The 12891-nt window shown below is 48.1% G+C and overlaps 1 protein-coding gene across 1 annotated transcript in view; it reads left to right on the top strand.

Annotated features, from left to right (window-relative positions):
* Positions 1-12891, top strand: part of igf2bp1 (insulin-like growth factor 2 mRNA binding protein 1) — a 223966-nt gene that overhangs the window by 199256 nt on the left and 11819 nt on the right. The window contains exons 12-14 of the mRNA XM_072487508.1: positions 1525-1599; positions 2637-2768; positions 8381-8494. Of these exons, the coding sequence (XP_072343609.1) occupies positions 1525-1599; positions 2637-2768; positions 8381-8494 (321 nt within the window). The remainder of the gene's footprint in view (positions 1-1524; positions 1600-2636; positions 2769-8380; positions 8495-12891) is intronic.

Genomic DNA, 12891 nt, shown 5'->3' with positions numbered 1-12891 from the left:
CCTGGTCCCGCCGGTAAATACCAGGTTTGATTTACGCCGGCGGGACAGGCAATTTCTGGGCCGGACTTCGGCCCATCCGGGCCGGAGAATCCAGCGGGGGGTCCTGCCAACCGGCACGGCCCGATTCCCGCCCCCGCCCAATCTCCGGGAGCGGAGACTTTGGCGGGGGCGGGGGCGGGATTCACGGCGGCCTACGGCCATTCTCCGGCCCGGCGGGGGGTCGTAGAATGACGCCCCATGTATTCAAACCTCCAGGAATATATCCAGCCAGAGTTGGTAACTGAATCCAGGTTGCTGTCCTTCAGGGGTGTTAGTGAACCTGAGTTCTTGGCAATGCTCACTCTCGGTATGAGGTCAGCCTGCTCGTCCCCTCTGATTTTAAACAATTGCGGCTTCGGGACCCCCATTTGATCACAATGCTGAGGCCCTAAGACCCACAGCAAAACCCTGTCTGTTGTTTCCAGTGGAGATAGCATGTTCTGGAGTCCTCCTGATGCCTGCTGCGTACATGAGCTCACCAGTGCAATCCTGACAGGTTCCTAGTTAAACCTGAACCAAGATCAGTCAGGAACAAACGTTAGCCCTGCTTTTCCACCACCTCACCCCTGCTCTTCCCTGGGATTTCTGTTCCGAAAGATGCCAAGGAACTGACCTGGAGGAAACTCATGCTGGATAAATGATGGCCAAACTCATGCATGGATAAATGATGGCCAAACAGCTGTGTAAACAGCTGTATATTTGTCCATACTCACTGTAATGGCTGATGAGAAGAATGACCCCTTTAGTGACAAGGTTGCTGGCTCTCTTCTGTACTCCAGCGCAGTAGTCTGTGCCAACAAGAAAGGAGGAATATTGTGTTACAATGTGTTGGAGCTGTTTCGCATGGGCATATAGCTTGGATTGAATGAGGAACCCTTTAAAGATGAAGCATTTAGCCAAGCCATAGTTAATCACTTGAATATTCCAATGATCTCCTGGCGGCCTCCATCCCGTCATAAACTTGCATTCACCGAAAGCTCTGCTGTCCATATCCTAACTTACTCCAAGTCCCATTCACCATCACCCGTTGTGCTCGGTGATTTATGTTGGCATCACCTTGATTTTAAAAATGTCACCCTTGTTTGCAAGCCCCTCCATGGCACCTCCCAATCTCTGTAACCTCCTCTAGCCCCACAACATGTCGACATCTTTGTGCTTCTTGCAGCTCCCCGATTTTAATCGCCCACCACAGGCAGCTGCGTTTTCACCTTTCTAGGCCCAAGTTCTGTAATTGTCTCCATCAACCTCTCCACCCGTCTCCCTTCCTTCGCGATCATCCTTAAAAGTTACATCTTTGACCAGATCTTTGGTCATTGGTTCTAATGCACAATTGGTGTCAAATTCTGGCTGATAGCAATCCTGTGAAATGTCTTGCAATATTTTTACTATATTAAAGGTGCTCTATCTAAGTACAAGTTGGTATTATTGCCACAGAATCCCCTGAGCATCAAGCTAGGTGTAATATCTGAATATCTTTCCTCGCAGATCGCTCCAGCAGAAAGTCCGGACACCAAACAACGCATGGTAATCATTACAGGACTACCCGAGGCCCAGTTTAAGGTAAAAAAGGCAACTTAGCAATAGAAGATCAGTCTTCCAGAAATATGAGCTTAATTTGTGAGAACTGTTAATATCCTATCACTGCTAAAAACGTGCTCAATATCATTCCACCATCTTACACCGCATTTGGTGTCTGTACTTGAGACTAGTCCCATCCTGACCTGTCAGCAAAGGTTAGGAGATAGGGCGGCACGGTGGCGTAGTGGTTAGCACTGCTGCCTCACGGCGCTGAGGACCCGGGTTCGAGCCCAGCCCCCAGGTCACTGTCCGTGTGGAGTTTGCACATTCTCCCTGTATCTGTGTGGGTTGAAAGCAATGATTTGGGGTTTAGGATAAACATACTCCCTTTTCACATGTTACCCCCCTTCCAATCCAACCCCATCTGCTGGGAATCTCTCTCTCTCTCTCTCCCTCTCTCTTTACCTCCCTTTCTCCTTTTCCTTCTCTTCTCTCCTTGTCGCTTTCTCTTCTTCCCTCCCCTCTCTTTTCTCTCTCTCCTCCTCTTCTCTTGACTTTTTTCCATCACCGTAGTCCCTTTTTCCATCCCACTTCATCTCTGCTTCTCAGCTCTCTCTCTCCCATACTCTTTCTTTTTCCCTCTCTCTTTCTCCCTCTCTTTTCCCCTCCTCCTCTCTCCTCCATCTCTCTGCACCCCCGCCCCATCTGTTGTTGTGACAATTCCACATGAAATGATGTTGCACCTGGACAACAATATGTGCTTAAATTGGAATTAATTGTCAGGCTCACCCAGGCAGCTCCTGTGCCCGGGGGGGGGGGGGGGGGGGGGGGGGGGGGCTCTGTACCACCAGGGGAGAGGGAGGGAGAGCCTCTGTACCACTGGTTGTTATCGGGAGACTCCAGGATGTGAATCTCAGTTGAGGATGGAATTGAATTCTGCTTGCTGACTCTCAACTTACACATGGAGCACAGCCACATTTGCGAGTTTCTGGAATATTCCACTGACTTCAGTCAGCAACAGGGGTGCTGGGGAGAAGAAAGCATCATTTGAATGACTTTTTTTCTCTTTTCCACCGTAGGTCCAGGGCCGGATCCACGGGAAACTGAAAGAGGAAAATTTCTTTGGACCCAAGGAAGAAGTCAAACTTGAGACACACATTAAGGTCGCTGCCTCAGCAGCGGGCAGAGTGATAGGCAAAGGAGGGAAAACTGTAAGTGCCGGAAATTAATGGTCCGTAGGTTTTGGAGTTTTGGTTATTGACTGGGGGAATAATGTTGAAGTTGAGGAACCTCAGCCTCCTGTGCAACATGACCCTTAGAATGGGTCGTTCATTGTCAGCTCACAAGAGGAAATTAGGGCATGAGTAGACAATTCAGCCTTTTGAACCTGCTCCACCATTCAGTAAAGTTGTGGATGAACTTCTGTCACAGGTCCACCTTCCTTCATTGATTATTGATTCCCTTAGCATCTAAAAATCTACCAATCTCTGTCCTGAACAATCTCAATGACTTGAGCAAGCACAGTTCTCCGGGGAAGAGAACTCCAAATATTTAGAACCCTCTATGTGGAGAAACGTCATTTTATCTCCGTTCTAAGTGGCTGATCCCGTATTCTAAGACTGAACAGGGAAGAGAAACATCCTCTCAGGATTTACCATGCCATGCTTCTTAAGAATTTACTATGTTTCAATGAGATCACCTCTCATTCTTCAAGTGTAGACCCATATAGAACACAGGTACAATGGGCAGGAACTTAATTAACTCTTCCAGCTAAGTGCTGTAATAAAATCGTTCACAACAAACTTGGAGCCATCCAAAGAGAAAAGAAGATGAATATTAGGCAGGAAGATGGAGACAAATGTAGATCCCTGACAGTCTGAAACAGGAGAATTTAGAATATAGAACAAGGAAATAGCAGAGCATTTAAACAATAGCTTTAGTTCTGTCTTCACGGAGGAAGACACAAATAACTTCCCAGAATTAGTAAGGAACTAAAGGAGGAGGAGGAATTGAAAGAAATTAGTATTGCTAGAAAAATAGTGCTGGAGAAATTCATGGGACCGAAACCCGATAAACGCCCTGGGTCCATTAGATTCTAAAATGGGTTGCCTTGGAGATAATGGATGTATTGAACATAGAACTTGGAACATAGAACATTACAGCGCAGTACAGGCCCTTCGGCCCTCGATGTTGCGCCGACCTGTGAAACTACTCTAAAGCCCATTTATACTATTCCCTTATCGTCCATATGTCTATCCAATGACCATTTGAATACCCTTATTGTTGGCGAGTCTACTACTGTTGCAGGCAGGGCATTCCACACCCTTACTACTCTCTGAGTAAAGAACCTACCTCTGACGTCTGTCTTATATCTATCTCCCCTCAATTTAAAGCTACGTCCCCTCGTGCTAGACATCACCATCCGAGGAAAAAGGCTCTCACTGTCCACCCTATCCAATCCTCTGATCATCTTGTATGCCTCAATTAAGTCACCTCTTAACCTTCTTCTCTCTAACGAAAACAGCCTCAAGTCCCTCAGCCTTTCCTCATAAGATCTTCCCTCCATACCAGGCAACATTCTGGTAAATCTCCTCTGCACCCTTTCCAATGCTTCCACATCCTTCCTATAATGCGGTGACCAGAACTGCATGCAATACTCCAAATGCGTCCGCACCAGAGTTTTGTACAGCTGCAACATGACCTTATGGCTCCGAAACTCAATCCCTCTACCAATAAAAGCTAACACACCGTACGCCTTCTTAACAACCCTCTCAACCTGAGTGGCAACTTTCAGGGATCTATGTACATGGACACCGAGATCTCTCTGCTCATCCACACTGCCAAGAATCTTACCATTAGCCCAGTACTCTGTCTTCCTGTTATTCCTTCCAAAATGAATTACCTCACACTTTTCTGCATTAAACTCCATTTGCCACCTCTCAGCCCAGCGCTGCAGCTTATCTATGTCCCTCTGTAACTTGTAACATCCTTCTGCACTGTCCACAACTCCACCGACTTTAGTGTCATCTGCAAATTTACTCACCCATCCTTCTACGCCCTCCTCCAGGTCATTTATAAAAATGACAAACAGCAGTGGCCCCAAAACAGATCCTTGTGGTACACCACTAGTAACTGGACTCCAGTCTGAACACGGCCATCTTCCAAAATTCTGTAGATTCCGGAACTGTCCAGGCAGATTGGGAGGGTGGCAAATATAACCCCACTATTTATAAAAAGAGGGAGTAAACAGGGAATTACAGACCGGCTAGCCTAACATCAGTAGGAGGGAAAATGCTTGAGTCTCTTATAAAGGATGTGATAACAGGACACACAACATCAACATTAGACAAAGTCAACATGGATTTACAAAAGGGAAATCATGTTTGACAAACCTACTGTAGATTTTTGAGGATGTAACGAGCAGAATAGATATAGGTGAACCAGTGGATGTGGTATATTCGGATTTTCAGAAAGCTTTTGATAAAGTCCCACGTTAGAAGTTAGTGTGCAAAATTAAAGTGCATGGGATTGGGAGTGATATATTGGCATGGATTGAGAATTGGTTAGCAGACAGGAAACCGAGTAGGAATAAATGGATCTTTTACAAAGTGGCAGGCAGTGACTAATGAGATACAGCAGGGATCAGTTCTTGGGGCCCAGTTATTTAATATGTTTTCAATGATTTTGATGAGGAACCAAAAGTAGTAATTACAAGTTTTCTGATGACACATAACCTGGTGGGAATGTGAATGGTGAGGAGGATGTTAAAGGGCTTGATTTAGACATGTTGTGAGTGGGCAAATACGTGTCAGATACAGTATAATGTGGATAAATGTGAAGTTATCCACTTCGGATGGAGAAACAGAATGGCAGATTATTTATTTGAATGGTGATAGACTGCGAAACATTGGATGTACAAAGGTGTCATTGTACAGCAAGCATGCAGGTATCTAGGAAAGGATGTACTTGCCATAGAGGGAGTGCAGCGAAGGTTCACCAGTCTGATTTCTGGGATGGCAGGATTGCCATATGTGGATAGATTGGGTCAACCAGGCCTCTATTCACTGGAGTTTAAAATTCTGACGGGGCTGGACAGACTGGATGCAGGGGTATTGATTCCTCTGGCTGGGGGGTTCTAGAACAAGGAGTCACAGTCTCAGAATACGGGGCAGGCCATTTAAACTGAGAGGAGAAGAAATTTCTTCACTCAGAAGCTGGTGAACATGTGGAATTCTCAAGTACAGAAGGCTATGGAGGCCAAGTTACTGAATATATTTAAGAAGGAAATAGATAGATTTCTGGACTCTAAAGTGGTTGAGGGGCATGGGGAGAACGTGGGAGCATAGCATTGAGATAGAGGATCAGGCATGATCATGTTGAATGGCAGAGCAAGCTCGGAGGGTCGAATGGCCTTCTCCTGCTCCTGCGGGCAGCACGGTAGCATTGTGGATAGCACAATTGCTTCACAGCTCCAGGGTCCCAGGTTCGATTCCGGCTTGGGTCACTGTCTGTGCGGAGCCGGCACATCCTCCCCGTGTGTGCGTGGGTTTCCTCCGGGTGCTCCGGTTTCCTCCCACAGTCCAAAGATGTGCAGATTAGGTGGATTGGCCATGATAAATTGCCCTTAGTGTCCAAAATTGCCCTTAGTGTTGGGTGGGGTTACTGGGTTATGGGGATAGGGTGGAGGTGTTGACCTTGGGTGGGGTGCTCTTTCCAAGAGCCGGTGCAGACTCGATGGGCCGAATGGACTCCTTCTGCACTGTAAATTCTATAAACCTGGTGTAAGACTTCTTACTTTGCTCACCCCAGTCCAACGTCGGCATCTCTACATCATTTCTAATGAAAATAATCCTAATCTACTCAACCTCTCTTCATAGCTAGCGCCCTCCATACCAGGCAACATCCTGGTGAACCTCCTCTGCACCTTCGCCAAAGCATCCACATCCTTTTGGTAATGTGGCGACCAGAACTGTACGCAGTATTCCAAATGTGGCCGAACCAAAGTCTTATACAACTGTAACATGACCTGCCAACTCTTGTATTCAATACCCCTTTCGATGAAGGAAAGCATGCCGTATGCGTTCTTGACCACTCTTATCGACCTGCGCAGCCACCTTCATGCTGCTGTGCAGAGGGACCTGGGTGTCCTAGTGCATGAGTCGCAAAAAGTTGGTTTACAGGTGCAGCAGGTGATTACGAAGACAAATGGAGTTTTGTCCTTCATTGCTAGAGGGATGGAGTTTAAGACTAGGGAGGTTATGCTGCAACTTTATACGGTGTTAGTGAGGCCACACCTGGAGTATTGTGTTCAATTTTGGTCTCCTTACCTGAGAAAGGTGTACTGGCACTGGAGGGTGTGCAGAGGAGATTCACTAGGTTAATCCCAGAGTTGAGGGAGTTGAATTACAAAGCGAGGTTGAGTAGACTGGGACTGTACTCGTTGGAATTTAGAAGGATGCGGGGGGGGGGGGGGGGGATCTTATAGAAACATATAAAATTATGAAGGGAATAGATAGGATAGATGCGGGCAGGTTGTTTTCACTGGCGGGTGAAAGCAGAACTAGGGGGCATACCCTCAAAATAAGGAGAAGTAGATTTAGGACTGAGAATCTATGGAATTCCCTGCCCAGTGAAGCAGTTGAGGCTCCTTCGTAAAATGTTTTCAAGGTAAAGATAGATAGCTTTTTGAAGAATAAAGGATTATGGTGTTCGGGCCGGAAAGTGGAGCTGAGTCCACAAAAGATCAGCCATGATCTCATTGAATGACGGAGCAAGCTCGAAGGGCCAGGTTGCCGACTCCTGCTCCTAGTTCTTATGTTATGAGAGCAGAAAGAGGCTGAGTCATTGACTTTATTCAAGGCTGAGTTAGATACAGACACAGCATGGCGGCGCAGTGGTTAGCACTGCTGCCTCACGCCGCCGAGGACCCGAGTTCGATCCCGGCCCCGGGTCACTGTCCGTGTGGAGTCTGCACATTCTCCCCGTGTCTACGTGGATCTCATCCCCACAACCCAAAAGATGTGCAGGGTACGTGGATTGGCCACGCTAAATTGCCCCTCAATTGGAAAACAAAATGAATTGGGTACTTTAAAATTATATTAAAAACAAGGTCCAGACACAGGAAAATGGAGCTGAGACTACAACCAGATCAGCCATGATCCTATTGAATGGGGCTTGAAGGGCCGAACGGCCTAGTCCTGTTGCTATCTTCTTGAGGTTGAAGTCAAAACACGTTATTCGGTATTATAGAGAAGGATTTACTCTTCATTCTGCTGTCCATGTTTTAATTGGCACCAAGTTTCTCACCCCTGTGCCCTCTGAACCACATTGACTCCAGTTAAGCAACACCTTGGTTTTAAAATTCTCACCCGTTTTCAACTCTTTTTGTGGCCTTGCCCCTATCTCTTTCATCTCCTCCTGCCCTATAACCTTCCAAGATAGGTGGGCTCCTCTAATTCTTGTCTCTTGAGTATGTCCGATTTTGATTGTGTCGACGTGTCCCCCCCGCCCCCCCTCCGAAGCCGTTATCTCTCCACCTTTTTCTTTCTTTAATAACCAAGCTTTCACTCATCTTACCTAATATCTCCGTCTCTGGCTCAGTGTCAAAATTTGCAATCAAACACTCCTGTGAAGTGCCGTGGAATGTTTTATTACTTTAAAGGTACTATGTGAATATGGGATGTTGTTAATCAATCCTGTACCTGCCCTGGGAGTTCTTGGTATTTATTATGTATGTTTATGTCTGTGCAATAATACTCTGATTGTTGAGAATTCAGCTTTGTACTATTGTTTCTAACTCTATCTCTGTGATTTCTTGCTGTAGGTGAATGAGTTGCAGAATCTGTCCAGTGCAGAGGTAGTGGTGCCTCGCGACCAGGTCCCAGATGAGAATGACCAAGTTGTGGTCAAGATCATTGGTCACTTTTACGCAAGCCAGGTGGGCACACATTCAGCTGCCTCTAGTCAGCCAGTGGATCATAGAATAGTTAGAGCACAGGAGGCCATTCAACTCATTGTGTCCATGCTGCTATCTCAAAGAGCAACTCACCTAGTCCCACGCTCCTGTCTTTTCCTCCAATGGTGTGCAAATGTCTTTGTTTAACATAATTATCCAGTTCTCTTTTGAAGCTTTCAATTGAATCTGCCTTTGTCACATTCTCAGGTAGAGCAGTCCAGATCCCAGTCACGTCTGCATAAAAAGGCTTTACCTCATGTCACCATTGCTCCTTTAGCCAATCACCTAAAATCGGTCTCCACTGGTTTTCCACCCTCAGCCAATGGGAACAGTTTCTCCCCAATAACTCTGTCCACATCCTTCACTATTTTGAAAACCTCAATCAAATCTCTTAATCTTCTCCTCTGAGGAGAACAGGGGAGGCAGTGGCGTAGTGGTATTGTCACTGGACTAGTAAACCAGAGACCCAGGGTAATGCTCTGGGGACGTAGGTTCAAATCCTGCCACAGCAGATGGTGAAATTTGAATTCAATAAAAATCTGGAATTAAAAATGAATGAAATGAAAATCGCTTATTGAAATGATTCAAATGAAGTCACTGTGAAAAGCCCCTAGTCGCCACATTCCGGCGCCTGTTCGGGGAGGCTGTTACGGGAATCGAACCGTGCTGCTGGCCTGCCTGGGTCTGCTTTCAAAGCCAGCGATTTTCATTTCAACGATGACCATGAAACCGATTGTCGTAAAAACCAGATCTGATCCTTTAGGGAAGGAAATCTGTCGTCCTTACCCGGTCTGACTCTAGATCCACAGCAATGGACATATATTTTATTCAAAATTTTTCAGCCAAACAGAACAATACAAAGGTTTTCCTTTTTACAACAATAAAACAACATAAATAACAGTGGCCGTTTTAACAAATAAATAAATAACATATAAACTAAATGGCAACTGCCATAACAAAAATAATAACTCTCCAGAGATAAAATCAAACAATCCAATATACATAACCAAGTACAAATATCTATACAAAAACACCCCTGAGGACCCACCCGAGCCCTCCCCCCCCCCCCCCCCCCCCCCCCCACTCCCCCTGGGTTGCTGCTGCTACCTTCCCATTTCCTTTATCGTTCTGCGAGGTAGTCAATGAACGGTTGCCACCGCCTGGTGAACCCTTGAGCCGAACCCCTTAGTGCGAACTTTATCCGTTCTAGTTTTATAAACCCTGCCATGTCATTTATCCAGGTCTCCACGCCCGGGGGTTTGGCTTCCTTCCACATAAGCAATATCCTTCGCCGGGCTACTAGGGACGCAAAGGCCAAGACACCAGCCTCTTTCGCCTCCTGCACTCCCGGCTCTTCTGCAACCCCGAATATAGCCAACCCCCAGCCTGGCTCGACCCGGACCCCCACCACCTTCAAAAGCACCTTTGCCATCCCCACCCAGAACCCCTGCAATGCCGGGCATGACCAAAACATGTGGGTGTGGTTTGCTGGGCTTCTCGAGCATCTCCCACACCTATCCTCCACTCCGAAAAATTTACTGAGCCTTGCTCCGGTCATATGCGCCCTGTGCAAAACCTTGAATTGTATCAGGCTTAGCCTGGCGCACGAGGACAACGAGTTTACCCTACGTAGGGCATCAACCCACAGCCCCTCCTCAATCTCTTCCCCAGCTCTTCTTCCCATTTCCCCTTCAGCTCATCCACCATGATCCCCCCGTCCCTCATTTCCCTGTATATATCCGACACCCTACCATCCCCCACCCATGTTCCTGAGATCACTCTATCTTGAATCTCCTGCGTCGGGAGTTGCGGGAATTCCCTCACCTGTTGCCTCGCAAATGCCCTCAGTTGCATGTACCGAAATGCATTCCCCTGGGGCAACCCGTATTTTTCCGTCAGCGCTCCCAGACTCGCAAACGTCCCGTCTACGAACAGATCTCTCAGTTGCACAACCCCAGCTCTCTGCCATGCTCCAAATCCCCCATCTATTCGCCCCGGGACAAACCTATGATTATTTCTTATCGAGGACCGCACCGAGGCTCCCGTCCTTCCCCTATGTCGTCTCCACTGCCCCCAAATTTTTAGCGTTGCCACCACCACTGGACTTGTGGTGTATTTCTTCGGGGAGAACGGCAACGGCGCCGTCACCATTGCTTGTAGGCTGGTCCCCTTGCAGGACGCCATCTCCAATCTCTTCCACGCCGCTCCCTCCCCTTCTCCCATCCACTTACACACCATTGAGATATTGGCGGCCCAGTAGTATTCACTTAGGCTCGGTAGTGCCAACCCCCCCCCCTATCCCTGCTACGCTGCAAGAACCCCCTCCTCACTCTCGGGGTCTTCCCGGCCCACACAAAACTCATGACACTTTTCTCAATTTTCTTGAAAAAAGCCTTCGTGACCATCACTGGAAGGCACTGAAACACAAAAAGGAATCTCGGGAGGACTACCATTTTGACCGCCTGCACCCTGCCCACCAGTGACAGGGATACCATGTCCCATCTCTTAAAATCCTCCTCCATCTGTTCCACCAATCTTGTTAAATTAAGCCTATGTAAGATTCCCCAACTCCTGACTATCTGAATCCCTAAGTACCGGAAATCTCTTGTTACCTTCCTCAGCGGTAAATCATCTATTCCCCTGCTCTGCTCCCCCGGATGCACCACAAACAACTCACTCTTCCCCATATTCAATTTGTACCCCGAAAATTCCCCAAACTCCCTGAGTGTCTGCATTATCTCAGGCATCCCCTCCACTGGGTCCGCAACATACAGCAATAAATCATCTGCATACAAAGATACCCGGTGTTCTTCTCCTCCCCTGAGTACTCCCCTCCACTTCCTGGAGCCCCTCAGTGCTATAGCCAGGGGCTCAATCGCCAATGCAAACAGTAACGGAGACAGGAGACACCCCTGCCTCGTCCCTCTATGAAGACGGAAGTAGTCAGACCTCTGCCTGTTCGTGACCACACTCGCCACCGGGGCCCTGTACAGCAGCTGTACCCATCCAATAAACCCTTCTCCCAAACCAAATCTCCTCAGCACCTCCCACAGATAATCCCACTCCACTCTGTTGAATGCTTTCTCGGCGTCCATCGCCACCACTATCTCCGCCTCCCCCTCTGGTGGGGGCATCATCATTACCCCTAGCAACCTCCGTATGTTCGTGTTCAGCTGTCTCCCCTTAACGAACCCAGTTTGATCCTCGTGGACCACCCCCGGGACACAGTCCTCTATCCTCGTCGCCATCACCTTGGCCAGGAGCTTAGCATCTACATTTAGAAGGGAAATAGGCCTGTAGGACCCACACTGCAGCGGGTCTTTTTCCTTCTTCAAAAGGAGCGATATCGTCGCCTACGACATAGTCGGGGGCAACTGCCCCCTTTCCCTGGCCTCATTAAAGGTTCTCGTCAAAAGCGGGGCCAGTAGGTCCATATATTTCCGATAAAATTCCATCGGGAATCCGTCCGGTCCCGGGGCCTTCCCCGCCTGCATGCTCCCAATCCCTTTTACCACCTCCTCCATCTCAATCTGTGCTCCCAGTCCCACCCTCTCCTGCTCCTCCACTTTCGGGAATTCCAGCTGATCCAGGAAACACCTCATTCCCTCCTTCCCTTCTGGGGGCTGAGCCTTATATAACCTCTCATAGAATGCCTTGAACACCCCGTTCACTCTCTCCGCTCCCCGTTCCATCTCTCCCTCCTCATCTCTCACCCCACCTATCTCCCTCGCTGCTCCCCTCTTCCTCAGTTGGTGGGCCAGTAGCCGACTCGCCTTCTCTGCATACTCATACTGTACACCCTGTGCCCTCCTCCACTGTGCCTCTGCCTTACCCGTGGTCAGCAGGTCAAATTCCACATGTAACCTTTGTCTTTCCCTGTACAGTCCCTCCTCCGGTGCCTCTGCATATTGCCTGTCCACCCTCAAAAGTTCTTTCAACAGTCGCTCCCTTTCTTTACCCTCTTGCTTCCCTTTATGTGCCCTTATGGATATCAGTTCCCCTCTGACCACCGCCTTCAACGCCTCCCAGACCACTCCCACCTGAACCTCTCCATTGTCATTAAGCTCCAAGTACCTTTCAATACACCCCCTCACCCTTAAACATACCCCCTCATCCGCCAATAAGCCCATATCCATTCTCCAGAGTGGGTGCTGTTCTTTTTCCTCTCCTACCTCCAAGTCTACCCAATGTGGAGCGTGGTCCGAAATGGCTATGGCCGTATATTCCGTCCCTGTCACCTTCGGAATCAGTGCCCTTCCCAAGACAAAAAAGTCTATCCGTGAGTATACTTTGTGAACATGAGAGAAAAATGAGAACTCCTTACTCCTAGGCCTACTAAATCTGCAGGGGTCTACCCCTCCCATCTGCTCCATGAAGTC

The sequence above is a fragment of the Scyliorhinus torazame genome, chromosome 21 (genome assembly GCF_047496885.1).
Source record: "Scyliorhinus torazame isolate Kashiwa2021f chromosome 21, sScyTor2.1, whole genome shotgun sequence".
Taxonomy (NCBI): Eukaryota; Metazoa; Chordata; class Chondrichthyes; order Carcharhiniformes; family Scyliorhinidae; genus Scyliorhinus; species Scyliorhinus torazame.
This window is presented reverse-complemented; position numbering and strand designations above follow the sequence as displayed.